The 27,003-nt window shown below is 40.3% G+C and overlaps 2 protein-coding genes across 56 annotated transcripts in view; one reads left to right on the top strand and one right to left on the bottom strand.

The window, feature by feature from the left end:
• RIMBP2 (RIMS binding protein 2) overlaps positions 1-13,924 on the top strand; it is a 114,947-nt gene extending 101,023 nt beyond the window's left edge. For 9 of the 31 annotated variants that reach the window (XM_065032767.1, XM_065032768.1, XM_065032777.1 and 6 more), the window contains 8 exons: positions 878-1,030; positions 3,884-4,068; positions 6,180-6,348; positions 8,252-8,317; positions 9,335-9,438; positions 9,718-9,789; positions 9,861-9,995; positions 12,388-13,924. In XM_065032767.1, the coding sequence (XP_064888839.1) occupies positions 878-1,030; positions 3,884-4,068; positions 6,180-6,348; positions 8,252-8,317; positions 9,335-9,438; positions 9,718-9,789; positions 9,861-9,995; positions 12,388-12,576 (1,073 nt within the window). In that variant the 3' untranslated portion in view covers positions 12,577-13,924. The other 22 variants (XM_065032779.1, XM_065032774.1, XM_065032783.1 and 19 more) reach the window with 10 other exon arrangements.
• Positions 13,925-14,172: 248 nt separating this feature from the next.
• Positions 14,173-27,003, bottom strand: part of PIWIL1 (piwi like RNA-mediated gene silencing 1) — a 137,765-nt gene continuing 124,934 nt past the window's right edge. For all 25 annotated transcript variants that reach the window (XM_065032832.1, XM_065032830.1, XM_065032808.1 and 22 more), the window contains 17 exons: positions 26,606-26,820; positions 25,882-26,003; positions 25,235-25,315; positions 24,601-24,798; positions 24,124-24,235; positions 22,352-22,472; positions 21,623-21,740; positions 21,381-21,495; positions 20,251-20,438; positions 19,584-19,656; positions 19,040-19,240; positions 18,676-18,779; positions 18,114-18,184; positions 17,443-17,596; positions 16,732-16,860; positions 16,306-16,453; positions 14,173-15,694 (listed from right to left, as the gene is read on the bottom strand). In XM_065032832.1, coding sequence (XP_064888904.1) covers positions 15,578-15,694; positions 16,306-16,453; positions 16,732-16,860; positions 17,443-17,596; positions 18,114-18,184; positions 18,676-18,779; positions 19,040-19,240; positions 19,584-19,656; positions 20,251-20,438; positions 21,381-21,495; positions 21,623-21,740; positions 22,352-22,472; positions 24,124-24,235; positions 24,601-24,798; positions 25,235-25,315; positions 25,882-26,003; positions 26,606-26,820 — 2,267 coding nt within the window. In that variant the 3' untranslated portion in view covers positions 14,173-15,577. The remainder of the gene's footprint in view (positions 15,695-16,305; positions 16,454-16,731; positions 16,861-17,442; positions 17,597-18,113; positions 18,185-18,675; positions 18,780-19,039; positions 19,241-19,583; positions 19,657-20,250; positions 20,439-21,380; positions 21,496-21,622; positions 21,741-22,351; positions 22,473-24,123; positions 24,236-24,600; positions 24,799-25,234; positions 25,316-25,881; positions 26,004-26,605; positions 26,821-27,003) is intronic.

The following is a 27,003-nucleotide window of genomic DNA, read 5'->3' on the forward strand; positions in this document are numbered from 1 at the left end:
GTATGAACTTGAACCCACTGTCCAGGACTCCCAGGGACATGGAGGTTTCCCATCAATAGGGGCTACAAGGACAGTTTTTGGAGAAGGAAGTTGTTAGAGTTGAGTCAGTGCAACATGTGGTTGCACAAAGTGAAAAGCAGAGTAAAATAGAAGGAAACAAGAAAATAAGCTTGAGCCATAGTTTAAGCTACTTAAATACATGAAACTGTAGATCAAAAATATGGATTCCAAATTTCTTGGCAGCAGTTTACTCCCTTACCTGCATGCCTGGAGTTTTTACTGAGTTCCTGAGCTAAGGAAGGTTCTTAGCTCTGGGAGGTTGAATCAGTGGGAAAGACCTTCAAAATTGTAATGTTCTTAGGATTCCAATGATTAAACTTTTTTCCAAAATGCTTCGGGATTCAAATTCTTCAAGGTGTTTTTGCCATTAATTTATAAATACTTTGGATTCATATCTTCTTGCAGGTAGGATTGAAGTAAATGAATTAATCTTTGTTTTTAGGTTGATACTTTAGAAGGTGAAACACAGTTTACAGTGCTCTTGACCTTGCAGATCTGGCAGGTAGGATTGTTTAAACCTCATACTAAAAGATGATTCCTATCCAAAGATCTAATGAACAATATTTACACTGTATGAAGTTTTAAAAGTACCAAATTCAGACGCTTTAAAAAATTAAAGGAGATACATATTTCAGTGATTCCCTTGCTGAAGGAGGATTTTTAGAGGCTGAGACATCTGGCAAAGCTTGTGCAGTGTTTAGCCTTCCTACTGTATGCAAGTCAGAAAAATAAAGGGTAGGCAAAGCTTGCCCACAGGAGCCTCCGCAAAGGCAACTCTACAATATGTTTTAATAGATCATTCCCTTTTTCTCCATAGAAATTACAATGGACAGTAACAGTGAAGGCGGTCGGTCTCGGTCAGGTAGTGAGGGAAATATTTCACCTGTAAAAGAAGAAGCTTATTATCGCAGCATTGGTGGACACAAGAAATGGGCCGAGCAGCGTACCATGGCCTCTCAATATAGATACGGTATGCCGAACATTATTCCTCCTTTCTGACAGACACGTTTTAGAGCTGCCTGTTTCTGTATGACAACCTTGCATGCGATGCAGAATGCCGGGGCGCTCGCCCCCGAGTCCTGGCTGCTCCCAGGTAAGTTTTTCCAGCCCAGCTGTGAGGGACAACCAGCCCGTGGCCCCTGTCCCCAGAGTGCTCCGCAGCTCCTCCCCGTCGGGCTGAGCCGAGCCCAGTGCATGGCATGAACCTCTGTGAAGCTCTGCTGCTGCCAGTGCCACCCGGTATCTACCAACACACCCCAACCACCATCCATCACAACGACCGCGGTGCCACTTGATCCATCCAGACCGCACAGGCACAAGCAGTAGCTGGTATATCACAACCCAATGTCCTGGCATAGGAAGCAGTTACCGTATGTTATTCTGATTAACATCTTTGGCTAAATGAAGATTTGGGTTTGTTTTTTCAATGACCACACAGGACTTTGGCTGATCACTTGGTGAAGACACAAAAATATTTTTAGGAATAATTGCTTCATAATGACAAACTTGAATTACATAAGGCAATTATACCTACTACTGATAGTATTTGTTGCTTCATCAACATAGAAATCATTGCATGATCAACAACTCAGTTTCATAGTTCATAACACAGTAAATTGAAGTGTGTGACACTTCAGCCATAAAAGCAGCCCAGGCCATATATAGAGCTAAGAAACACATTAGGGTTTTGTTGATATCTGAAATGAAACAAAAAGGGCCCTGAAAGTTTAGGTAAATTGCAATTTAATGTTGAGTTTCAGAGCAAACCGATCTGACTGCCTCACCAGATCATCAGTTTGTGTTTATCGGTGCAAATCTCAACAATTCAATGCAACTGTGATTGCAACCGTGTGTCAGCTGGAATCTGGCTGGCTGCTTCCAAAGAGTTTCACATACGCGATTGTGTGTGTATGTATGATCCGTGTATAAATGAGTGGCAAATGATCTAATCAAGAGATTATTTGCTTTCTGGTTCACCGAAACAAATACGACTGTTCTGAGTCAGGTTGTTAGAGGCCGGTGCTTTTAACAGAGATACTTTGGGCTATAATACACCTCTCCCCATTAGCTGCAGTTGGAGTTGGATGCAAAAGTTGATATTTTTAATTTAAAAAGACCAACAAAAACCAAACGACCCCCCCTTAACCCACCCGTGTCACGTTGCCTGGTGGACCTGAGTGTGACCCCAGCGCAACTGAGCCGGACTGTGCGAGAAGAGACCAGGGCCGAGTCCCACCCCCTGTGTCCCGTGGCTTCTGTCCCCCGTGTCCCCCACTCTCCTGTGCTTCGTGCCTGCATAAAGCTGCTTGGCTGGAATCGTTCCCTGCCCTTTTGCTGTTCTCCATTTTCCTGTCCACGGTCTTTCTTGCGCTCTGGACCCAAGCGTTAGCAGCTGTTCCCTTAAAGCTGTGACCATCTGAAGGTTTTTATTTCTGGTAGTTTAAAAATATCAAATGTTGAATGAAATGCAGCTGGTGTAGAGGCAAAAAGAGGAATTTTATCTATAATGTTCTATATCGAATGTTCAAACACTTACCAAAAATGGGAGTCTTTAACTTATAAGAGGTGATTACAGTAAAAATTGTATTAATATGAAAACTATTTGGAAAAATTCTGATATGGCCGAACTACATTTTCATCATAATTTATAACGTCACTTTCTCGATTTATTCATGGTGAAGGATCTTGTAAAGTGACTGACGAGTGTTGATTGAGCACAGAGCAGAAGGGCGCGACTCCCACTGAAGTCAGCGGGACTGCACAATAAGCCGAGTTTTCCAGAAGTGGCTTGTGACTCTGAGAGCTTATTTTTTGAGGCTTCAGCTTCGTATGTCTTGAAATAGGCTGTTTTTTGGGAAAGCACTGACACATAGTCTTTCAAAACAAAATTAAGAGCCTTTGAAAACTCTTAATCAAAACACTCATTGTTAGCCACTTTGGCCTAATTTTCTAATTCAGTTTTACTCAAGTCCACCCTTGAGTATCCTGTTGAATCATGAACTAAGTGTGTTCTCCAGCTCATTTAAAGAGTCTGAGCGATTTATGAGGCAAAACATGAGTTCTCATTTTTCGTGTCCTAACTGATTTGTCCCCCTGCAGTGGACAGAGTTCAGTGGGATATTCAATGTTGATCTTTCCTAATGAGCTCCTGGTTAAGCGCAGCCACAGCTAAACTGGATTTTAACACGTGGTGTTAGTGTCAGGGTTGGATTGGGGCACTGCTGGTGATGTTCAAACAAACCCACATGAGTGCAGTGCCCACCCTGACTAACACAACTGGAATATAGTTATTCTTGCCTGTCTGGAGAGAAGAGGTTCTCACCATGTTTTAAACCTGGTCCCTAAAACATGGTCTGTCAACACAGCTGGGATGTGCTTTCTTGTGTCCATGATGAGCAGAAGCAGCTGTGCTGGAAAACAGCTGGATCCAAAGCACGGTTAATTTTGCAGTTGTGATCAAGCCTATCAGACTCATGCTTATGTCACTCTTAACACGCTTCATTAATTTATGAGAAATTCTTGTAAAACTAACAAAAATTGCTTTCTTACCCGAGCCGTATGCACACGTGTAAGTGTCAGTGTGGCCAGGAGATCAACGCCATGCTCAGTGCATGCAGATTGTGTATGCTTTAAAAAAACAACAACAAAACCAACAACTTGCTAATTAAAAACAAACAGAACACCAAGCTTGATAGGACATGTGTTAAGATATTGGGTGTTTTTCGCTGAAATGTCAAGTATTATTCAAATATTAACCGGAATAGTTGAAAGATGAGGCCAACTTGTTTTACTGAATTGCTCTTTTTTGCATTTAATTTCCTAGATGGCTATGGTGGTCATGACCATCTCTCTCCAGATATGTACGAAGAATCAGAAACAGACCCTGGCACAGAGGATATTTCTACTCGAATATTCGTTGCGCTCTTTGACTACGACCCGCTGACAATGTCCCCAAACCCTGATGCTGCAGAGGAAGAGCTGCCGTTTAAAGAAGGACAGATCATTAAGGTGGGACCTAAAAGCAAAGGAAACAAAGGACCCAGTTTTACAAACAGGGTCTGCTTGGAAAGCAACTTGTGTGACTGGAGTCCAAGGGGGGGTTTGCTCCGGAGGTTCAGGCTGTAAACCTTGCTGGATCTGGAAGATAAAGGCTTAAAAATAACGTGAAATGGGCAAAAATCTCAAAGTTGCTGTAGATAGTTAGGGCCAGAGTCAATTATTAAGTGCCAAACCAAAACTGTGAATCTGAAGCCCCCTGTGTCTATTGCCACAAACTGCAGGAGAAACTGCTTGACAGAGGACGTGTGTTCTGCAAAGGGACCACAAAGTGCTGATCATCACCCTTATCTGAGCTGGGTGGGCTTTTAAATGCTGAAAGTTCCTAGAATGCATACACTTAACATTAATTAAGGTCCAGATTAATCTCCTAAAGCTGGGAAAACCGCTTCAATTTCTGACAGTTTGGTGTAAAAACCACAAACTGCTGTTAAAAGGGCACGGAAGACAGATCCCCCCGGTTTGGGTGCTGGGGCCGGTGGTTTTCAGCCAGCCCTCTCTGCGCTTGTCTCAGCCCACGGTCGTGCAGCTGCAAGGCAAATCTGTTCAGTTTGCTGAGCTGATTCTGAAAAGTCAGCAGATTTTTCTGCTGAATCAGCACACACGAGCATCTCCTGCAGCCTCGTGTGATATCTAATTGATCGGTGCAAAACAAGCAGAAAAGAGAGGGAGTGGGAACAGCTGCTGGCAGCCCAAGGGTGATGGAGATTCAAGTGTGAACTGGAACAGAACCTGACTCATTTGTTATAACACCCTGCCTGCTTCAAAGCTAAAATTGTCACTTAGGCTGTTAAAATACCCACTGGCTTCCATTGTGTTGGATTGGAACTCAACACCAATGTCCATATCCTAAATCACAAACCTTTGTAACGTTAAATACTTTGTTAGATATTTTGCTTAACTCCTTACGTGAGGTAAGTTTTGTGCCAAAGATATGGAACCAAGGGGCTTATTTTTCTTTGCAAGAACATTCATTTCACTGAAGTATTTTAATAATCTTTGCACAACCATATACCTGTTTGGCACTGAGAAGTCCACAGAGATCCCATATCAGCTGTTTACCTTGTGACGTTTATATTCTGTTTGGGGCCATGGTGGTTACTGTGTGATCTGCTGCTTTGAATTCCCTATCAAATTGTTGTGGAGATGGATTAGTTTGAACTTCCGAAGTGCTGAGCCGTGGGGTGGGGGGGGTCAGTTCCATAGTCCCATCGTGTGTTATGGGCACGTTTGCTGCACTGTGGGAAGTCATAGTGGGGCCAGGTAAGTCACGGATATATAGTGATTAAAACTGCTCTAGAAAGCACTGTTTTTAGTGAACTCTGATTTGAGCTGAAGGGGTTTGGGTTTTGTTTGAGCCTAAAAAAGGAACCACCTCAACTCAGTCATCAGTTTGGCCTTCAGAACGTCATTTCTATTTTGTACAGTCCTTGGTCCAGGCCTTGGTGTCATTAGTAGCCTTTATGAATTGACTGCATTTTTAGAACTTAAGAGAAATTTTGGGTGTACCTGTTCTCATGGATGAAAATTCCTGTTATTTTTATACCTGAGGTTATGTATTCTGGAGAAACAATAGCAGAGCTGAAGTCAGTGCGTGTATCAAGCATAACAAATATAAGATAGGCACTTTTGGTCATGTGGAAGTTGTTCTATTCATAATAACAGTACTTGGCACAGTTTTGCAAATGCTTCATTTTGAATATAGTTCACATGGTACCAAAAATGGTGCAAAGTGAATAATTCAATGGACATCAGTGGAAACCATTGAGCACTTTGGGCTCAGCACAGGGAGAAACCGGTGACTTTTAATGGTGTCTCTCACTTTGTGTGCATTTCTCCCCTAACAAAAAAAACGCCAAATTCTGCTTATAGGTCTGAAGTCATAATTCAAATTAACATAACGATTCCAGTTTAGTAACATAAGTCAGAGTGGTCAAAAACTAACATAATTCCAGATCCAAAGTGCACTTGTCTGCCTATGCTCTGGTAACCATGTAGCTTGCATTAAAGTTCCTAAATGCTGAAACTTTTACTGACCAACACTATCCCTCTTTGAATAACAGGTTTATGGGGACAAAGATGCTGATGGATTCTATCGTGGAGAAACCTGTACAAGAATTGGCCTTATCCCGTGCAATATGGTCTCTGAGATCCAAGCGGATGACGAAGAGATGATGGACCAGCTCCTCAAACAGGGCTTCCTGCCTCTGAACACGCCAGTCGAGAAAATTGGTGAGAGAAAGGGTCCATGCTTCACTTCCCCTGACTTTTGGGTGCTATTCACTTGGCTGGATCTGCTTTGCCTTTTGTTTTCACTATGTGCAGATGCATCTCGATTTTACAGCAATTTACTATACCATGGGATACATTCTGTGTCAGTATCTGGATGACTTTATTCACCTAAGATTTAATCTTGGTCACCTATTTTGCTGGAAATTAGGACTTATGTCTTTATCCCTCCACTTGTTACATTCTTATCTTAAAAAATGGGGCTTGTCACTGGCAAGATTTCTGGACACAGAACATGATCCCTGTGCTTTGGAGTGTGCTGTGCTGAGGTGCCTTGTGATCCGCTCACTGCTGCAAAGCATACAGAGAATCACTTATTTGTTATCTTTACATTTTCCTCCTTTACCAGTAATTCAAAGGCAAAGGGTTATGTGCATTCTCATTTGAGATAGAACTACATATTATGAGATTTTATGATCCTGCGGTAACAAACACGCTAAAAAGCAGCGCTGGGCCAAACAATTCTGTGTTACAAACCACTTGTGTTACATCATTGGTCCAATGTTGTGCACAGATGCACAATTCAAGTGTCTTAACGTAGATTTCTTCCTAGAAATAAATTTCATACGGCCATCTCAATACGTTTTAAAATTTCAGCGTGATTCAGAGTGTAAAGGGCTGGAATTGGTTCAGTTTAAATGTGAACTGTAAAAGTGGTTGCTAAACAACCAAAGAAATCGTCCACAGGTGTTTTCTTAAGTTGAATGAAACCTTGCAGTTTCCAAACCTCTATTTGTAAATGAGAGAAATCATTTATTTTTTTTAAGATCCTGAGATATTTTAAAATTCTCCATTGTCCGTGAAAGGGAAGGATGAAGTTTGAAAAATGCTTCATTGAGTTCTTCATCCAAATCTCTGTGTTCTTTTACGAACGCCACATAAATCCAACAAATGCTCGCACACTTGTACCGCACACCCCCCTGCACGCACAGCGACAGCACAAGAACTCGGGCAGGGTCCTTGGGATGTGCAGCATCGTTAGCACGAGGACTCGTTTGATCAACGCTCTGCATTGTTAGACTGAGCCACCCAGCGTGCCCTGGGTACAGCTGCACACAGCTGGGGGACCGATGGGCTTGACCACTGTCTAAATACGTTTCTCATTCTAGCAATGAGGTCACCTGAGGGTACAGAAAATTTCTGCCCAAACAGCGACAACTGACACTTGCTCCGTGCTCTCCGTCCTTAGCAAAGGCAGCAGGTTGTTGATACAGAACACGTGTGTAAATGAAACCCCCAATCTGCACAGCGCCCCAACATTTGAACATTTTGGTTCTCCAGGGGTCATATTTTGTGAATAGAATTGGATTGTTTGTTGTGCTCGGCTGGCGGTGTCTCCTGAAACAGCCTGGAAATCAGAAAGCCGTTATCTGGGAGAGAGGTGATTTGTGACCGCAGTGTTACCCTGCCTCGCATTTTTAAGCAATTCCTTTTATTCTGGGATGTTTCTGAGCGAGCTGTTAGCAACCTACCCCCAGCAGTTCACCTTTAAATATGTTAGCACTTTAGAAACATCATGTGTATTCTCTTTAATATTTACTAATGGACTTGGAAAGAATAGTTAGACTTAATTTTAAACTAAATGCAAATGCTAACTAGCAGAGATCCACGTGCTCAGCCACTCGCTGTCAGGCTGCCCACGTGGATTTGTAGCAGAATCAGGCTCCGATTGCCAGTCCGTCTCATATTGTTACTCATTTTTAATGTCACATCAGACACTTTACATGCCGTGTTCATATGACTATATTTTTTCTTAATCCTTTGCCCACATTAAATCCTTAAAGACAGAACTTTGAACAGCTTCATCTCTTTTCTTCTTTTATTTGTATGCGTTCCTTTCCTGAAGTCACCTGTGACCGTTTCAAAGAGAGCACACGCTCTGTACACCGCAGATCCAGAAAGTCTAAAAGAGGTCTGTGCTAAGAACCAATCATTTGATTCAAGCTGTCAATGAGCTGAAATTATTTGAGCTGTCTAGACTTATATTTTTTTAATGCCTTTGAACTTTTTCGGAAGCCAGAAGTTGGAAAATACTGTCCCACAGCACCAAGGCAGAATCCCTTTGGGATTCTCCGCTTGGTCGCAGCGGGGCCCGTGAGCTGTGGGCAACGTCTCGCCCCAGAGACCTGATTCAAAGGGGAAAGCGCGACTCTGATGGTGATGTAGGTGTGGGCTGAGCCAGGTTTTGGGGAGCCAGGGGGTTACAGGACACCCAGCAGCCCTGCCCGCAATGCCAGTGGCACCAACCAGCATGTTCCTAACCAGCCACCATCTGCAAGAACCATGTGAATCGCATTCACATTGAACGTGAAGCCCATTTCGGACTTCACGTTTCATGTTTAATATCAACCAATAAACACTTCAGGTGGTTCTAGGAGAACTCCAAATTTTACTCCTTTCCTTCGGTTCCTCACAAAGGAAACTTGTAAAATTAAGCAGGACTTGAGGATGTGGTTTTTTGCAGTCAGAGTCTTGGCAATATTGCAAAGCACTTGCATGACGGGGCAGCCCCTGTTGTCCGGGGACATCTGAGAGTGTCCGTCCTGCTCCAGCCCCCCAGCAGAAACGTGAAGAATAAACCCAGGCACAAAAAGTTCCTTGTGACAAGGAAGGGGGAAGGGAATAGGCAGTAAATGCGGAGGTTTTAATACAATGAAACAAACACGAATATTGAGTGTTTGGCTTTGTGTACCCTGGTAACCTCTGATTCTGACAACCAAAAATAGCTGAAAATTTCAGAACATGAGTTTTGCAGATAAATTCCTTTCAGAGGACTCCGTGGCTTAGAATAAAGGCAGCAAACCAACAGTTCTCTATGCTAGAAAAATATCCACATTGTTACTCACTGGTGAGGGAAGTTGCACCTTGTTTTTCTTTTCAAGATAAGTCTGATAGTTTTCCTTCCCTTCCTCTCCTTTGATTGGGACAGAAAGGAACAGACGGACCAGCAGACAACAGCCGGTGGCTACGAGGAGGATGGTGGCCCTGTATGATTATGACCCCCGAGAAAGTTCTCCTAACGTTGACGTGGAGGTACCGACATCATAACCCTTCGCTGTGGTTACGATTTATGGAGCCGTAATTGAGTTAAAGCAGAGTTGGTATTGATAAGCACTATTATACATTTACAGTGGATGTGCAAAGAATAAAAGGAAAAGAAAAAAAACAGAAATTTTGCTCGCAAAGGTCAATTTGGTTTCACCATCTTAAGATAAAGGAGAGGTGGAAAATATTGATGGGTTTACTATGACTAAAGAAAATGTTGACCTTTGCCTACCAAAATGTGCAGTGTCCCATGTCCCTCTTTCCCAGGCCGAGCTGACGTTCTGCACTGGGGACATTATCACCGTTTTTGGGGAAATCGATGAAGATGGATTTTACTATGTAAGTTGGTTTCTGTTGGGTCTCTTCAAACTGCTGGAGCGGCCGTTCCTGACCCTCTCCCCGTGCTGCAGGGCGAGCTGAACGGCCAGAAGGGGCTGGTTCCTTCCAACTTCCTCGAAGAAGTGCCTGACGACGTCGAGGTCTTTCTCTCGGATGCGCCCTCGCGATACGCTCACGACACACCGACCCGTACAAAAGCAAAAAGGGTAAGCAACCAACTAAGAAAAACTTGATTTTTGTTTTCCATTCCATTCTGTTTCATGCATCATTTAGGCATTACTTTTAACATCTTAAATCCATTTGCCCATTTAAAATTGATTTTCAAATATTTAAAATAAAACAGAAAGAAAACTACTTACCCTTCCACTAGCTCGTTACATTTTTAACTAAATTTACCATTTGATGACAGTCATTCAACTATAATTTGAGTTTAAGCAGCTTTTCCCTGGTGAAAGTAGTTACTTCCTATTGCTTCTAAACTATTCTTACTCTGTGCAATACCCAGATGAAAGCAAAAGTTGCTGTGGATTAAAGACGGGTACAAGCATCCTTTAAATGCAAACTGCAACTGCAGGCAGTGCTCAGCTTTGACCCCCGTGTCCTCCTCTTAACTGCCAGGGACTTCTCTTTGATGAGAGACTAATCATGTTTAGAGTATCTCATTTTTGGTTTTGTTTCATCACTGCAATACTTTTCTATATTATATATTTTATATATATTTTTATTTCTTTGCTCATCTGCTTGGAAACAGAAGAAGAGTGTTCATTTCACACCTTAATAAGGCAATGTAGCCTTCACGTAAGTGAGCAACTGAAGATACCAATAGAGGTTTCAATTAAAGCTCCCTGGCTATCTAATGCAAGTCTGGAAACTTAATTGTGGGGGAAACAAAAAATAAAAAGAGAGAAAAAGAAATATGTCTCCAAAATCCTTGGCCACAGAAGAAGCGGCTGAATGCTTTTACTATATCAAGTCTATTTAGTATTTTTAGGAGACAAATCCTTTAAAAAGGAATCCTTAGAAATAAGTCAATTGGACCTTACTTTCAGAAGGTGTTTGGAACATATTTCTTCCTGAGCGAAATGTTTCTGTTTACATAGAAAGGCGAGTTTGATGTCTGCCGACCCTCCCAACAGCTGCATATTGCATTGTTAGCCAACCGGGACGGAAAACTCCCAGCTCTAGAGCAAGAGAAAAGCACAACCACCCAACCTGACCGAGCACCCAACTGAAAGAGGAGCTTTTGCTCGCTGTAGTTTACATGGGTATCGTTGGGTTTGAAACTCATTACCACTTAATGAGCCACTTAAATTATCTGCCTTAAAATGTGGTTTCCATGATTGGTTATACCCCTGTTTGCCTAAGACCAACTAGTCAACAATTCTGAAAAAGTCTCTTTGTATGGTACAGTTTCCTGGGGTTTTCCTACAAAATGCACAGTTGAAGTATTACCAAGTGTTTGGTTTACCAATGCAATAAAAGTCTCATATGACCCATGCAGCTCACGGAATGAATGCATTAGACTCAATATCTGGTATCTTCAGGTGTACGTTGGGGTGCTTTACCAAGTTGTTTTTGGTTTTTTTTTTGTTTTTTTTCATTAGAATTAGACCTTGATTTAAAAATCAAAGTAGGCTTGAAGCCCCTTCGCTTAACTCGCTGTTGCACAAGCCAGTGAAGTGCTGATGTTTTAACTTGCGCTCCACCAGGGACCCTCAGGCATGGATTCTACTACAGAAATAGCATCTTAACTGCTAGCATCACGTTGTGCCACCAGGCACTGGACTTAGGATAGGCCGAGTAGAAGTAGTTTTAGCTTTTTCATTCAAGTGCTTTTGATGACTGCAAAAAAATATATAAAAAAATTATAAAAATAGCTGTCTAAAATATTTAGGAATGCTGCCATCTGTATCATACAGGTATTCACGCCATTCAGCAAGCCCATAGCTGCAGCACATGCATCCAGCAGCCAGGGTCTTTAAGCTTTCTTTGATTGCAATTAAGGTTCATTTTAGCTTTTTCTTTTCCTTTTTTTTTTTCTTTCTTTTTTCTTTTTGAAGCCAGTGTGCCATCTCCTCAAATATGTACATAAAGTTCACAGGCCAATTTTAAAGAAAAGGCATTTAAAAAAAATAAGTGATCATATAGCATCTTTAAGTAATTTCTTCTGAAAAGAGTTTGGCTCCTAGAGATTGCTGATTTGTAGTAATTAACACATTTATTTTCCTAAATCTACAGCTACAACTGTCCCTCTTCATTTTTGTACTATCAGAGTACTGAAATGCAAAACCAATTTTGTGGCTTTTGTGGCCTGAACTGTGGCAAACTAAGCGTATCCTGCTCTTTCTTAAAAAAAAAAAAAAGGCAAAAAAATGGTATAACCAAACAGGGCTCTATTGGCGTGTTTCCTATTGTCTGCACTTCTTAAAATTGATGCATTTTTCCATAAGCCCATACGGTATTTTAAGCCACAAAAGCAGAAAGGAACCAGACCTTTTGTTAAGTGGGTAATGGGACAAATGATGTTACCAACTTTCTTGATGCTAACAGCTTTCAAGCTTTCAAACATTCAATAAATGATAACAATGTACCTAATAGGTTCCTCCTGAGAATACAGGTACATCCCGGCGAGCACCATCGCCCACAGTCCATCTCCATTCCGGGTCACCTCCATCACCCGTGGGGCCGGGTGCTCCTGGGAGAGGCAGGGATATGGCCTCGAAAAAGAAAAAGGGGCTGCTTTCCAAAGGCAAGAAACTGCTGAAAAGGCTTGGTGCAGTGAAATGATTCATGTGCTCCTGGACAACTTGTAAAGCTTCCAGTCAGTGTGTTTCTTTTAACCGTCCAAACTAGGGCTTTCATGACTATGCAGTACAGCTTGACCAAACCTTTGCGTTTTTAACTCTAGCACCAATAGAGTCATGTGAATTGCTTAATCAAAACAGCAAGAAAAGGAAGTGGATGTGTTGTTGCATATACTTTTTTCTCTAAAAAAAAAAAAATTAAAATGTGGGATTAAGACCAGAAGAACATGGTTTGATTTGAAGTCAACTCAGCACCTGCAACTCCATTGGATAAATCTCAGCCTTTGGTCTCCTTAACCATGAGTGGGGGGAAGAAAACTCTTCACTGATCCCTGGTTCAGAGATCACTCCCCTGTATCTAATCTTTATCATTAACAAAAATGGTCTTGAAACTCCTAGTTTAATCAGCCTTGATGTTTTGCCTTATTAATGCACAACGATTTGTACTGTCTAATAAATATACCACGTATACTTTGTATGTACTGTGTATTCCGCTGTCTTCATCTTCCTCAGAACATGGTAATTTCAGATCAAGCGCTATGTTACTGACTCCATTCATGTCTGATGGAACTCTCGGGACTTTGGAAGTGCTGTGCAAAACGCTTTTTTGTTTTCTTTTTTTCCAAACCAAAACCTTGGTATTGATTTTTTTTGGTCAACCTTCTCAGTAAACTGCAATCAGATCCAGTGTAAGTTATTCAGAGACTCACACAGCTTCAACCATACAGCCTCCAGTTCTGGAGCTCCTGGTTCACTGTTCTAAATTACCACGAAATAAAAAAGAATAATTAAAAATAACACAATAAAAATGTTTACTCCCCGCCTTCTTTTCCCATGGAGGTACAGGCCTAAGTTAAAAGGCATTTTCATATTGCTGATGTCAGATCCAAGATAAAGTGCGTGTCTAAAGTAAAAACTGTGTTATAAAAGCCGTAGCCAGTAAAAAGGCTGGAACAGGTGATAATCAAGTATTAATTGCAATATTGGCATTTCCATTAAAAAACAAAATCTAACACATTGATGGCAGTCATTGGCTGTTACTATTTTGTAATTCTTGTCCATTTGTAAATTGTTTTTACTGTTTATACATACTTTTCAGACTGCCTTTCTTTTTGTAATTTATGGAAGGTTTATAAATGAATGATCAAAGCTTCCCCATTGTGTCTTCAGAGGATAATGTAAATTACTGTAAGATACTGTGTGCTAGATTATAACATTTAATTAAAGAAAATAACTGGCCTAAATTTGTGGTAAAGTACTGTGTGGGTGTGTGCATGTGTCCAACCGTTGTGTATTATATTTTATATAAATAAATTATTTGATATTTTCTAGAGTGCAGTATGTTTCATGAATCACCTGTATCAGCTGCTTGATTATTGTGTTGACCTTCCCTCCCTTTCTGAAGGATGGGGCACAAATGCTAAGATCCATTACTGTAGGATAAAGGCTCGTCCAAATCCAAGACTCCAGGAGCTTTCCAGAAAGAAAAATGGATAGAAAATTACTCTAGCATATGTCACATAGTATGCCCAAAGCCCAGCCTTGAAATATGTACACAAATACACCTAACACAACAAAATGAGCAAGAATTACAGCAACAACTTTATTTAAATCTCACAAAGACAGGAACGTGGTCCACAACATGTTAGTTAAAAAACAAATCAAAACAAAACATCGAACATCAGCACTAACCCAAATTCTTGCATATGGACTAGTTTGATTCTGTGTCTCGTAATGCAAAAATCTGAACTCAACTTCTATCAACACAACTGCTATTTGCTTTACAAACTAAACTTCGCCTGCTGAATAATTACTGATGAAAATCTTAGAAGTAAAACACAAACCAAGGCCCAAGCACTTTGCATTGCACAACTGAAAAAAACCCATGAACAGTAAAACCAGCTACAGTGCATTCTTTGATGGAAATTATTTTTGTTTAAATGCAAGCTTGTTAAATGAAAATCTCAACCAAGAAATTTAGTTTGTTCCAGTTATGAATTTGCAGTTGTCTAAAACAACTATTCTTTTACACTATGTAGCAAATATGAAGTTGTAAGACTAAGCAAACACGTCAATAGGTTGGTCCTGTAAGAGCATTGCAGCTGGGCCAAGGGGAACACTGTGGCTTTAGATAAGCCAGGTGTTCCTGGAGCTGTGCTAAGATTAAGAAAGAGTTTTGCCTCTGAGACATTCCTGAAACTTTGGTGTACACAGAACTGGATCCTGAGCTACGGTAGTTTGGACACGTCCCATTTCACCCCGCTCTGCTCCCCCGAGACAGCAGTGAGCACACCAGAGTTTCTAGTTGGTCTGTGAGTCACTTAAAAGGGCAAAATATTACAAACCCTTCCAGAGGCTTTGCAGCTTAATGCAATCCGAAAACAGAGCCTGGATGACCAAGAATGGCTGATAGCCTTTTCAAAATAGAAAATAGTTTAGGAGACAAAATTTTGCCCTGGTTTTAACAGCCAAGAAAAACAAGGAAGCAACAATTGCATTTTGAAAATTAAAGGTGTCACGTGCTAACGGGAGAAGTTTGGGTTACAGTCTGTGTAACTACAGAACTTGTGTGCTGAAAAATAATTCTGTGTAAGACTTGTCCAAAACATGAATAAAAGCAAGAACAACTGACCACCTTCTGTGAAGAATCCCACAAACATTTTAGTAAATAAATATTAAATAAGAAAATATTAGTGTTTTTGTAGCAAGCGGAGGCCTATTCAAGTGCTCTAGTTTTTTCCTGCTACAATGAAACTTAAAGTTTCCCACCTGCACGTATGATTACCCCATGCACGCCTCCTAAGAAGAAAACAAAAAGCAAAAACTAAACACCAAACACCAACAAAAACCATTCCCCTACCCCCCAAAAAACAAAACCCAAACAAACAAACAAACGCTAAACCAGCCCCACACCAGCAGCACCCAGCCAATGCTACCTTCCCTGGGCAGGAACTGCATGAGTTTTTTGGGCTGGTAATTTAACTTCACAGATAGTAAAGTCTGTCTGAAAGCACCAGGTTTGGTTCTCTGTGAATGCTCTGACCTACAAGGAAAGCCAGTTTGTGAGCATACTGGCAAGGAGCAGGTACTCTGATGACACCCTGCAAAAGAAAAGAAAACATTTCAAGTCATTTAACTAAGCATGTACTCACTGAAACAGAGAGTCCTGGAATGCAAAAGTTTGGATACATGTAAACTTTGTATTTCGTGTAGTTTATGCAGATTTGTGAAAACATCACATAAACTGAACAAACTGAATAAACATTCACTGCAGAAGAAGAGATGCAAAAAACTTCCCAAATCCATTCCCTTCCTCACTCCAAAAAAGCCACTTATGCAGGTTTACGCTGGACCCCACAGAAGGTGGGACATGGGTAAGTCATGTGAAACATTGACAGTTACTGCACTGATAAATGCAAAGCACATCCAGGCAGGAGCTGTGTGCTGATCTTGGCGTGGAACTGAAGTTTGGGGATAACACTCAAAACAAATCTTTTCTAGAGACAATAAAGATTACTTTGATCTTCAGACTTCAGAGAGATCACATAACCATAAAATGCCTAGCTCTCAAGCTACCACTCCAGCTCTAGAAGCACACTTGCACGCTTTTTGGATGTGCATGGCTGTTTGAAGGACCTTTTCCTACCTTCTTGTGGGTTGTAATTGTATAGACACGCACAATCTTAGATAAATATCATCAGGAAATACTTACCGACCAGTTATAGTACATGTGGCAAAGTTTGTAGGTTAAACGTTGTAGATGATCCGGTTTCAGTTTTCCAGTGTCATAAATTACATTATAATGAGTGGGTGAAACACAGCCATTTCTCACTGCCTGACTCACAATAAAGAAATCGTACCTGGAATAGAAGGAACAAAACCCCAGAAAGGACTGAAAAATGTTGATATATACAAATACTACATATTGGAAACCATGAAATAATTGTATAATGAATTCATAAAATTTAAGCTTCTCCACTTCTTTCATTTACACATTCACTACGATTTCTTTTGAGAGGGACATAAGCATGGAAAGGGTTATTCTACTTGATCTCACAGCCCATTTAATATCAGATATATTCCCTCTCTTATCAGACTGCCAGCAAACAGAAGAAATGTTATTTATATACTGACTTACCATTCTGGTCTGGTCACCTCCACATCCACAACAGTACCAGGGGGTGGGTTTTTCAGTCCTCCTCCGCCACACTGAGCAAAGAACCTGGTATTCACTCGCTTCTTCACAACTATCACAGTAAGTCTTGGACTAAATAAGCGAAAAAAAGACATTAAAACAAACAAACAAATCCAAAAATATCCTGAAAAACTACACTGAGAGTATTTCAGGAGCAGATTCTCCAGAGCTTCAAATTAAAAGCAACTTTGGAGCTCTCCAGGGCATTAATTTCACATGTAAGTCTTCACTAATTAATTGCCTTAGACTACATAGAACATTGTTCATAACTGCAGATTTTTTTGTTTTGGGTGTAACTTTGATACTATTTCTCACCAATCCAGCTCATATTTTACTTCACAGGGAGACAAAACAGACCGAAAAGGGATCTTCTGGTCACAGATCTATTTTTACTATCTCTCTCTACCTCATCTTTTCATAGAGAAAACACTGTGTTTTAACAGTATTTTTGGTAAAGAGCAAGCCAGAAACAGAAGCTAGGTAAGCAGTTTAATTCCTACCATGTAAGCAGTCCTTGGAATAGTAGTTATCTGAGCTCAAGTAAAATAAACACCACAGAAAAGACAACACAATCTTCATCTGTAACTACTTTTTGTACCCCAGTGTATAATCGTCTTACATTATAAAACAGGGGGTTGGTGGAAACAGACTTACTTGTAGTCTTTACCGACACTCTTCAAGCAATCCAGAAATTGAGGCACTTCATAATTAACCAAAGTATTCAGTTGTCCATCTCCGACACCATCACGATACACAATAATACGAGAGGGCAAATACTTATTCCACTTGTACCAGTCTCTTAGAGCAGCTTAAAAACAAAAACAAATAAAAAGAGTAGAAGCTGTTAGCTATGACAATTCATTCCAAAACAAAAATGGATTTTTCTTACTGGAAAGCACAGCAGTAGGTTTTGAAACCTAAGGTCCTTAATCTTTCAGTAACCTGAACCAGGTATGCACCATGATACACAAATGCCACTTGCAAAGAGAATTCTGGTTAACCTGTGTACCAATACATATAAAAAGAAACTAAGGAAGTTATCTACTCTGCTGGCCTCTCTCACAGCAAGAAGCTGTAATCATTTAAATCCATCTCCTTCAAAGCACATTGAAAAGCAGTATTTAATGATTGTTACGAAATATAGTACTGAATAACAGAATGTACACAAAATGTTACTAATTTTCAGCAATATTTACAGCTGTATTTTTCATCTGTTTTTATCTAAGTGCAAGTTGGTGCTGCCTCCCCTGAAGGCAGCTGAGGTGTGTTTTGAGGCAGCTGAATTCCTTAGACCCAACTCAACACGAGCAGAAAGCCGTCCTTACTTTGCAAGCAGGCTTTAAGCCCGTCCACAAGTTCTTGCCCACAACTTTGAACAGCACAGCGCGAGAACCACCTGTGAAGAACAAAATGAAAGATGGCCTTCAAAGCACTTCCCGGGCTTATGCAACGAAGTTATTTTTAAAATGGCTATGACCACATAGTCTTTATGGCTATTGTGGGTCAAAGCAGCCAAGCAAGAGCTAGTGTACCATGGGAATATTTCCCTTGCAAAGCCCCTATGGGAGACAGATACCGTATCACCCTGTGCAATTCCTCTCTATCAAAACCAACTTTCACCCAAGTCAACTCAGAAGGCAGAAGAGCCTACCACCAGGATGCCCTCAATTCCTCCCAGCCCTTGTCCCACCATTTGCCCCCCCTTCCCAAGCACTGTGAGAGAAGGATGAGGCCGTCCCTTCAGGGATGCTGTGGAAAAAATAATTCACAATATATAGTTCTTTATTAACCATGTACAGTAAAGCAACACGGCCACTTTCATGATGGCCCACCACATTCAAGGTACTTTCCAGTTAAGGGAAAACTAGAGATTTATTCAAATCTTACCGTGTCATCGTGTGATTCATGCTAGCAACAAATCCTGCAATTGACTGCTTTCCAGCTATAGTGTCATGGTAACAATCAATGCCCACAACCATTACCTGTTTTAGCTTAAAAGGAACATGTGTTAGTATGTGAAGACCTGCTCAAGCACCCTATAGTTTAAAAGGATCGTGACATAAGCTGCATGGTTTCAGGACACATAAGTAAACCACAGAATGAAATGTCTCCTTATGTCATATTTAACTTCATGCCTCTTCTCACAGACACAAAACAAACTACACAAAAAATACTCAGTTTTATTTTTTGGAGGGAAAAAGGTTTGCTTTTTAAATAAAGCTCCATAAAGAAAACAGTTAACATTACTTACTGGGATCTCGACACTCCAAAGTTCTCCACCCATTTTACAGTTCATTTGTAAGGCAATTTTTGTTGCTATGGCCATACAACTCTGAGGCTTGCTTAAAGTGCGAGCAATCACACACTGACTTGGAATGGGGCAATCCGTACATAAGTATTTCTTGATGGCATCATACTTATCCTTTCGGGAACTAGACAAAATACAAACTACCTTTAAAGGAAAAAAAAAGAAGTCTTTAGGCAGTTGCATTCTCAAAATTATGTAACAGTTTTAGCTCTCTAGGAAAATATTCTTGTGCTCAAGAGAAATATTCAAGTGTTCGCCATGAAAGAAATACCCGCACAGTCTCAGTGTCTACACATCAGGGTCAAGTACAAAGGCTCTTTTCCCAAAGGATACTCATGGTTATTCTGGGGTTTGAACAGGAATATGAGTAGACATGTAGTAGATACTCAGGAACCAAGAGTTTTATTTCTGAGAATGAATCCCCCTAGTTTTAAAACACCAGTTACAGTGATTAATGTAATTTGAAACTATGGATTCAAATACATACTATGTTTGTGTCACGGGTAATACTTTGCTGCAAAACCCTTAAATAAGCTTCTGTTCTATCATCTACTTCAATCCTGAAAAGAAAGAGGAAAAAAATGTTTACAGAAAATAAAAAAATCTAATAGCTATTAAAAGTTCAGCAAGAACATAAATGCTCATTATGAATCAGCACTGTATGAAGTGTCACATTTATAGCTATTCATAAACATAGAACATTCACACTTTTTTAAGATTAAGAGGAATCCTCCCCAACTTAGGCTTCCAAGAGCAACGACATTCAAAATTAAGAGGAAGCACGGGTACTCAAGGGAAGATATTTGCAATGAGAACACATCAGAATATCTCCAAAGTCAGCAAGAAAATATGTATTTCTTCTTGTATTACTAATAGCTCCACTTGAGAAGGTTTTGCTCAATGGCTATATGCCTAATAGTTTGGTTGTGGCATCCTTTAATCCCTAGCAAAAGCTCTCAGAAATAAAAGTGTAAGAAAATCAATCACTAGAGAAAACCGAACAATTGGCATACTGAAAGCAACTTTGTTTTATTAAAAATCTCAGTAGTGTGACATACTGTACTACCTCCTCATTTAGCAGCCTAAGCTTGCTAACAGACATACCTTAGTAAGCGTTAAAATGATTTTTCCACCAGCTTTCTAAAGACACTTACATAGTTGCCTTGTTCATTTTGATTCCCATAGATGGCGTGACTTTAAACAGATTTTGAAGTAAGGTATTAGCAGCATCATAGTTGCGCCGTGTGTATATTAATAACCAGTTGTCCAGAGGCTTTGCGCAGATTAAGGGAGCTCCCCTACTTTCCTTTGACCAATCACCAAACTGAGGATTGTAATCAAACTGGAAATAAGAGATGGGAGAGAAAGAAAAATCAACACTCAACCAAACAAGCTATACTACAACTACTTCCTGATGCACTTCAAGGACAAACTGCAACACTTCTGTCTAGAACAAATGACTAGATTTTATCTGTTCTTTTACTGCTATTGTCCCTAAATTACAATAAACTCTATCTACCCCTTTCAAGAAATCCTACACTCTTCAAATGTTTCATTCATAATTATGCAAAGATACTTATGATTTTTAGTCCAGATAAGTTGTCACTATTTGCTGCACAGATTTTGTGCTACATAGTTATTTATGTATTGATTTTTCTTCAATTTTCTAATAAGGTAACTGCTTGATAAAAAGAAAAATATTACAAAGAGGATATCAGATCTTTTCAATAACAATAAAAAGCTTTACCGAATACAGATACACAGATCAAGCTATTGTAAAATGCCCTTTTCCATCAAGCATCCATTCAAAACAGAAGACTTCTACTACAGAGCAAATACATAAAGTTTTAGGGCAATCTGACTTAACTGAAATCCAAGTTATTCATTCTGAAGAGTTGCCTCACCTTTGAGTGAACAGATACTGTATGTGTTTTACCTACTGAACTGAAATAATTAGTGGCTTTTCATTTGAAAGCCTTGGTAATTTGATAAATGGCAACCAGCTAGAACCCTCTCTAGTGTCCTAGTTTGTGCATCTGAAATGATTTTGTTACGAGAGACAGGCTGTTAAGGAAGACACTACTGTAATGCAAGGCAAAAAGTCTTCTGGGGCTCCTAAACAGAACCTGTGAACAGTTTGCAAGACTCCTGTTTGGACAAAGACTTTTGTATAATGTTTTCTCTCATAATCTTTCATTTATAAATCAACAAGTAGTATTTCCTTCCTTAAGAAATCACTTCATCAGTGAGAGATCCAGGAGATATTAGAAGTTGTTTTATTTACCACATTTCCTGATTGAAGGATCTTTTCTCCTTGAACAACTCTTCCCGAAAAGGATAATAAATTAGAATCAAAGCTTAAACCCCAGTTTCGGAGTTCCCTCTGAACGTTGTCATCTCTGTTTCAAAACAAGATTGAAATTAAAACCAAGAAATCTGTTCTTGCTGAGACTTTTCTTTTTTAAAACCAGCAGAACTTCCAAAGTTTCATGACAAAGAAGTACAGAAGATATTAAGGTAGCGTACTTATGGATGTAGTCAATGAGTCTTCCAATTTCACGTTGCCTTTGCTCCGGAGGCAGTCGTGTATGAATTGCCAAGTCCTTCATCATATTAAAATCATTACGCATCTTCTCAGTTAATCCTGTTAACAACAAAATCTTTTTCTGAGTATAAGTTACACCAAGGACTAAGAAAACTAAACTTGCAAGTCATGCAGACTACCTATGCATGTACTGCAGACACATGAAGTGGTGTCAGTAGTAATCAAGGTTTCCAGTTGCTCCCTGCACATACATTCCCATCTGCACAGAAGAAAAAAACGGATTTCTGCACTTGAGAGGAAGCCACCCAAGACATGCAGCTCTTCATTTGCATTTCCAAAGCAAAAGAAAACAGTACTGAGACAGACAGGTACTACTACTGCAAAGTGAGTATCTCAGAGGAAACCACATATTTATAGATCTTACAAAATTATAAGTTTACAGGAAATTTCTCTTTTTCAACAGAAGTTCTACCACCAAAAACTCTACAAGTTATAAGCAGACCAATGTTGAACACCATATGTAAAGACTATGCAACATCAAAACCCTTCAAACTTTTGAGCTTCATTTAAACATTTAACTTGTTTCTAAATTCACATTTCTACAAACAAAACGTTTCGACTCAACCTGGCAAAAGGCTGCTGTCAAAACACCAGTTTCAGTAGGCATTACGGTCTAACAGATGCTTTGGTATGAAAAAATGCTACAGTACCTGTTAAGAAGCACAGTTCTGGAATTAGAACCACAGGTCCTGGCATCAAGTTTCCTCTCTTCTTCCTAGACTGACTGATCAAGACGGGCTGGTTCAAATCGGTAATTTCTTGATTATATTGCTGTATGAGAAATATATGTTGTATGTTAGTCTATTCATAACAAACACTCTGTTTTCTTAATAATAACACTCTCTTTAGAAAATGAATACTTTTCTCAAAAGAAAGCAAGCCAAAAGCAATCTGGAACTGTTTTCAATTAACACATCTAACTGGAGAGGAACTGATTTTGTCAGAAAAGACCAAACAAGGACACCATCAAATTAATGACTTTTAAGAGACAGCAGGAACAATGCTCTGCCTTGCTTGAGACAGCATCACCCAGAGTATCAGACTCAAGATTAGGATGCTCATTCCACATCCGCAATGGACAAGGTCCCTGCCCTACAGAGCAATTTAATTCAAGACACCACAAGAATCAAACAAGATTCCAAGTGAAGTCTCCCAAAATCAACCGTCCCACAATCTTTTCTTGTAGCCGGAAAGGGCTGGTCTGTCAGGCAGTCACTAACTTTGTGTATAAAAAAAAAAAATGCAACACAGGCTGACAGTCAAGAAACACACTTCATAGTTTAACTTTTTCTCAAGGAGAACCATATCTCAGAAACCATCCAAAGGACAGCACTTCACAGAATCCAGGAATGTCAGCGATTGGAAGGGACCTGGAAAGCTCATCCAGTGCAATCCCTCCATGGAGCAGGAACACCCAGATGAGGTTACACAGGAAGGTGTCCAGGCGGGTTGGAATGTCTGCAGAGAAGGAGACTCCACAACCCCCCTGGGCAGCCTGGGCCAGTGTTCTGTCACCCTTACTGAAAAGAAGTTTCTTCTCAAATTTAAGTGGAACCTCTTGTGTTCCAGTTTGAACCCATTACCCCTTGTCCTATCACTGGTTGTCACCAGAAGAGCCTGGCTGCATCCTCCTGACACTCCCCCTTTCCATATTGTTCCCCATGAATGAGGTCACCCCTCAGTCTCCTCTTGTCCAGCTCCAGAGCCCCAGCTCCCTCAGCCTTTCCTCACGCGGGAGATGCTCCACTCCCTCCAGCATCTTTGTTGCCCTGAGCTGGACTCTCTCCAGCAGTTCCCTGTCCTGCTGGAACTGAGGGGCCACAACTGGACACAATATTCCAGGTGTGGTCTCACCAGGGCAGAGCAGAGGGGCAGGAGAACCTCTCTGACCTACTGACCACCCCCTTTAATCCACTCCAGGTACCATTGGCCTTCCTGGCCACAAGTGCCCAGTGCTGGCTCATGGTCACCCTGCTGTCCCCAGGACCCCCAGGTCCCTTTCTCCTATGCTGCTCTCTAATAGGTCATTCCCCAACTTACACTGGAACCTGGGCTTGTTCCTACCCCTACACTTACACACAAAAAAGTGAGATCATAGCAAAGGCAGGAAGTCAGAGAAAATGTATCATTTAGAAACTCCATCCTGAACAAGAATGGATAATATAAATTTTGCTTCTAGTTCATTAAGTCCTATCCTATTTTACAGTTGAAACTGATGCACAGAAAGATCTGCCTGACTCATTGGGATGGACTACTCATGCTGCATAGGTTACCTACCGTTTTCAGATTATACAGTATGCATTAAAAATAAAATTCTGTTAAAGAAAAGTATTAATTACAGATGCATGCATCATAACTAAATCTCTACCAATGCCGTAACATTTCAAGTTAAAGCATAACACACACCCAACAGTTTTCATACCCTTTTGTAGTAGTCCACATAGCTGATCTCAGAACCATCTGCTTTCCTGAAGGTACATTGTGGATTGGCATCCCAGTCGATGTCATCAACTCTGTATGTTCTGTTATTGTACCTAAATAAACAATTTCATCAGGTTTTCTTAAATCTTAAATAGAAAAGAAATAAAACTGGGATGCAAAAGTGAACAGCAGTACTCATGCAAGTTGAAATTCGTGCTATCAGCAGCAGTAACACCAAGTTTTCAGTTGTAACAGGTTATCAATTTTACTAAAAGCTAAACTGTAAAATCAAACAAAACCAAAACTAATCCAGTATGTACTTTCTGCTTTCATAAATGCTAGTTTGCTAGCTTGATAATTATATCATTTTCATGCTTTCTGATGGTTTGTGAATGGTTTGATGGTTTCTATACTTCAGGACATGGAACATCCAAAAAAAATAAAGAGCTCTCTAAGACAAGAGTCCGAAGAGACTTACTTTGTCAGAACAATTACACCTATCAGCTCTTTAGCACAGACATCTCTAAATTTTTGCTGTTCAACCTGGTAATACAGACTGTACATAAAATCCAACACTGTTTCACTGCGAAGAACCTTGTGGCTCACATCTGTACATAACATAATGCTTTCCTCATACTGGAGGATAGAACTTGTGAAGCCCGGCCAAACCATTAACCTGTCAAAAGAGAACATACAGAATCTTAACGTGCTTTAAAGCATTTCTATTCTCACCCCTTAAGTTACTATACATCTGTCCACTTTCCCAGACACTAGAAAGCAGGAATTTACATGTCAGATTAAATGGCTTTCAGAACGAAGGCTGGACACTCCTGAGCTTTAGAATTAAAGCATTCAGAGATCTCAGCCCTACAGACAGTTAAGCAAGGTTTCTGACACTGAAGTAAAATGTAACAGCAGAACACACACTGGAAATGAGTAATGAGATCTCAGACACACAAGACACTAAGTCAGGAGAATGAGGTCTCATGCCTCCCAGGAATACCAGGTTTTAGGTCCGTGGCTTTATTACAAGACAAACCATCAGAGCAACACCAAAACGTCACTCTTTCTCCCTGCACCCCTCCTGAACCGGAGTATCCATTTTGCCAAACCTGTGATTAGGGATGCTGATTGGGTCATTGGGGTTGTAATAATTACGTCCAATCTGCTGCAAACTCAACATCTTCAAAATCCTAGAAGTTGAAATACAGGTGTCATTTACCATTATTATTCAGTTTATCAAACTATGCATGGTCCCATCCCTCCACACAACCTCATTTCTTGTTCATCTGACTAGATGAAACAGACATGAATGTGAACTTTTCATTTAACTCAATGCAGAAAGGCCATGGACACTTATTAATGATAATCAGTTCAGAGCAAGTTAGCATACAACCCAACCCTTCGCCAGCCAGCAGTCTCAACAAGAGATATTTCAGATGAACCACGTAGCCAAGGTACCAAGGTTAAGCGGAAAGACTCCAGCAAAAAAAGTAATTTGTCAGTTCAAGGCCCTGCACTACTGTTTGCTCGGAGAAAAGGTATGAACTCATTTCACACTAACATGTGCCAGAAACATGCATCTAACTGCACATTAAAATGTTGCCACATGTGCTTGGCCACATAGTAAAGGTAGCCACAATGGCTTAAAAATTTGCATATATAAATATTTATTTGTCGTCCACCCTTCAGAAAGGAAAAACTTAAGGCAGATACTTTCAGAATGACTTCTTATAAAGACATAATTTGGACAGCAAACCTTCTAAAGATGATGTTGTAAAATTGCAGGCACGTAGGTGAATTAGGTGGCAACTCATTAGTCAATGTGATTGTTATCTTCACATCCTCTCCATTTCGGGTCCTACTAAACACTTGAGTAACCTGAGAAAGTGAAGTTAGGTTAATAAAACTAGAGGCAAACAGAGCTACAGCTGTACTTTGCTCAATTAATATAAAATTGGACTTGCACCTCAAGATTCTAAGTAACCATTCAAGACTTAGCTGAAACAAGAATTTGATTTCCTACTATGACAGTGAACTAGAATCTAAAATGCTTCACTTTTTTGGGTGAAGATGACTAATGGAATAGAATGGAGACCATCCCCAAAGCAGCTGAATTCAAGATGAAAACAGGGAGATCCCTTACCAATTGCCATCACGGGAAAAAGACTCACCTTCAGGAAATAAACTTAATTGCCAATTAATATATATTTAATTACTGATGCAGGTACTGGGAGGCAACAAGGCAAACATTAAAACACACAGTGAACACACCTTCCCTCTCTCCCTTTTCCAGGCTCAACCTTGAGTCCAGACTCCTCTGCACCCCTGCTAACACCACCGGTTATACTCAGTCCCTTCAGTGAGGCCAAGAGCAGAACAAAGCCCATCAATTCTCTACTTTCACCCAGACGGGTAAGAAACAATAAGCATCATAAAATGCAAGTCAAAATAAAAAATAAAATAGCATTCTCATATCACACCTTATTCCCTAGTTTTTTTGGCAAGAACAATATTGACCCATCGAATGCATGTGTCTTTCCAATTAGCTCTTCATGCTGGAAGAGCAAAGCTGATCGAAGACGGCGTGCTTCCATCTCCGGGCTGTAGCCAACGTGGTACTGATACAAAGCCCACTGCGGTCGAGATGTCAAACGAAAGTAATTTGTAGTTAATTTTATCGCAAGACCTGAGGAACCTAAAATGAGAGGCAAACATCTTAGTAGTTACAAAATTTTACCAGTTTACAGTAATTCAACAGCTTTGAGAAATTTCAAAAAACTAAAGCATTCAAAGATTAGAGGTCAGTTGTGTTCTGGAACTTCTAGCTCAGTAAGCTGTAGGAAATGCTCACACAGGCACAGTGCTATCATAGACACCT

Source organism: Columba livia, chromosome 17 (genome assembly GCF_036013475.1).
Source record: "Columba livia isolate bColLiv1 breed racing homer chromosome 17, bColLiv1.pat.W.v2, whole genome shotgun sequence".
NCBI classification, from domain to species: domain Eukaryota; kingdom Metazoa; phylum Chordata; class Aves; order Columbiformes; family Columbidae; genus Columba; species Columba livia.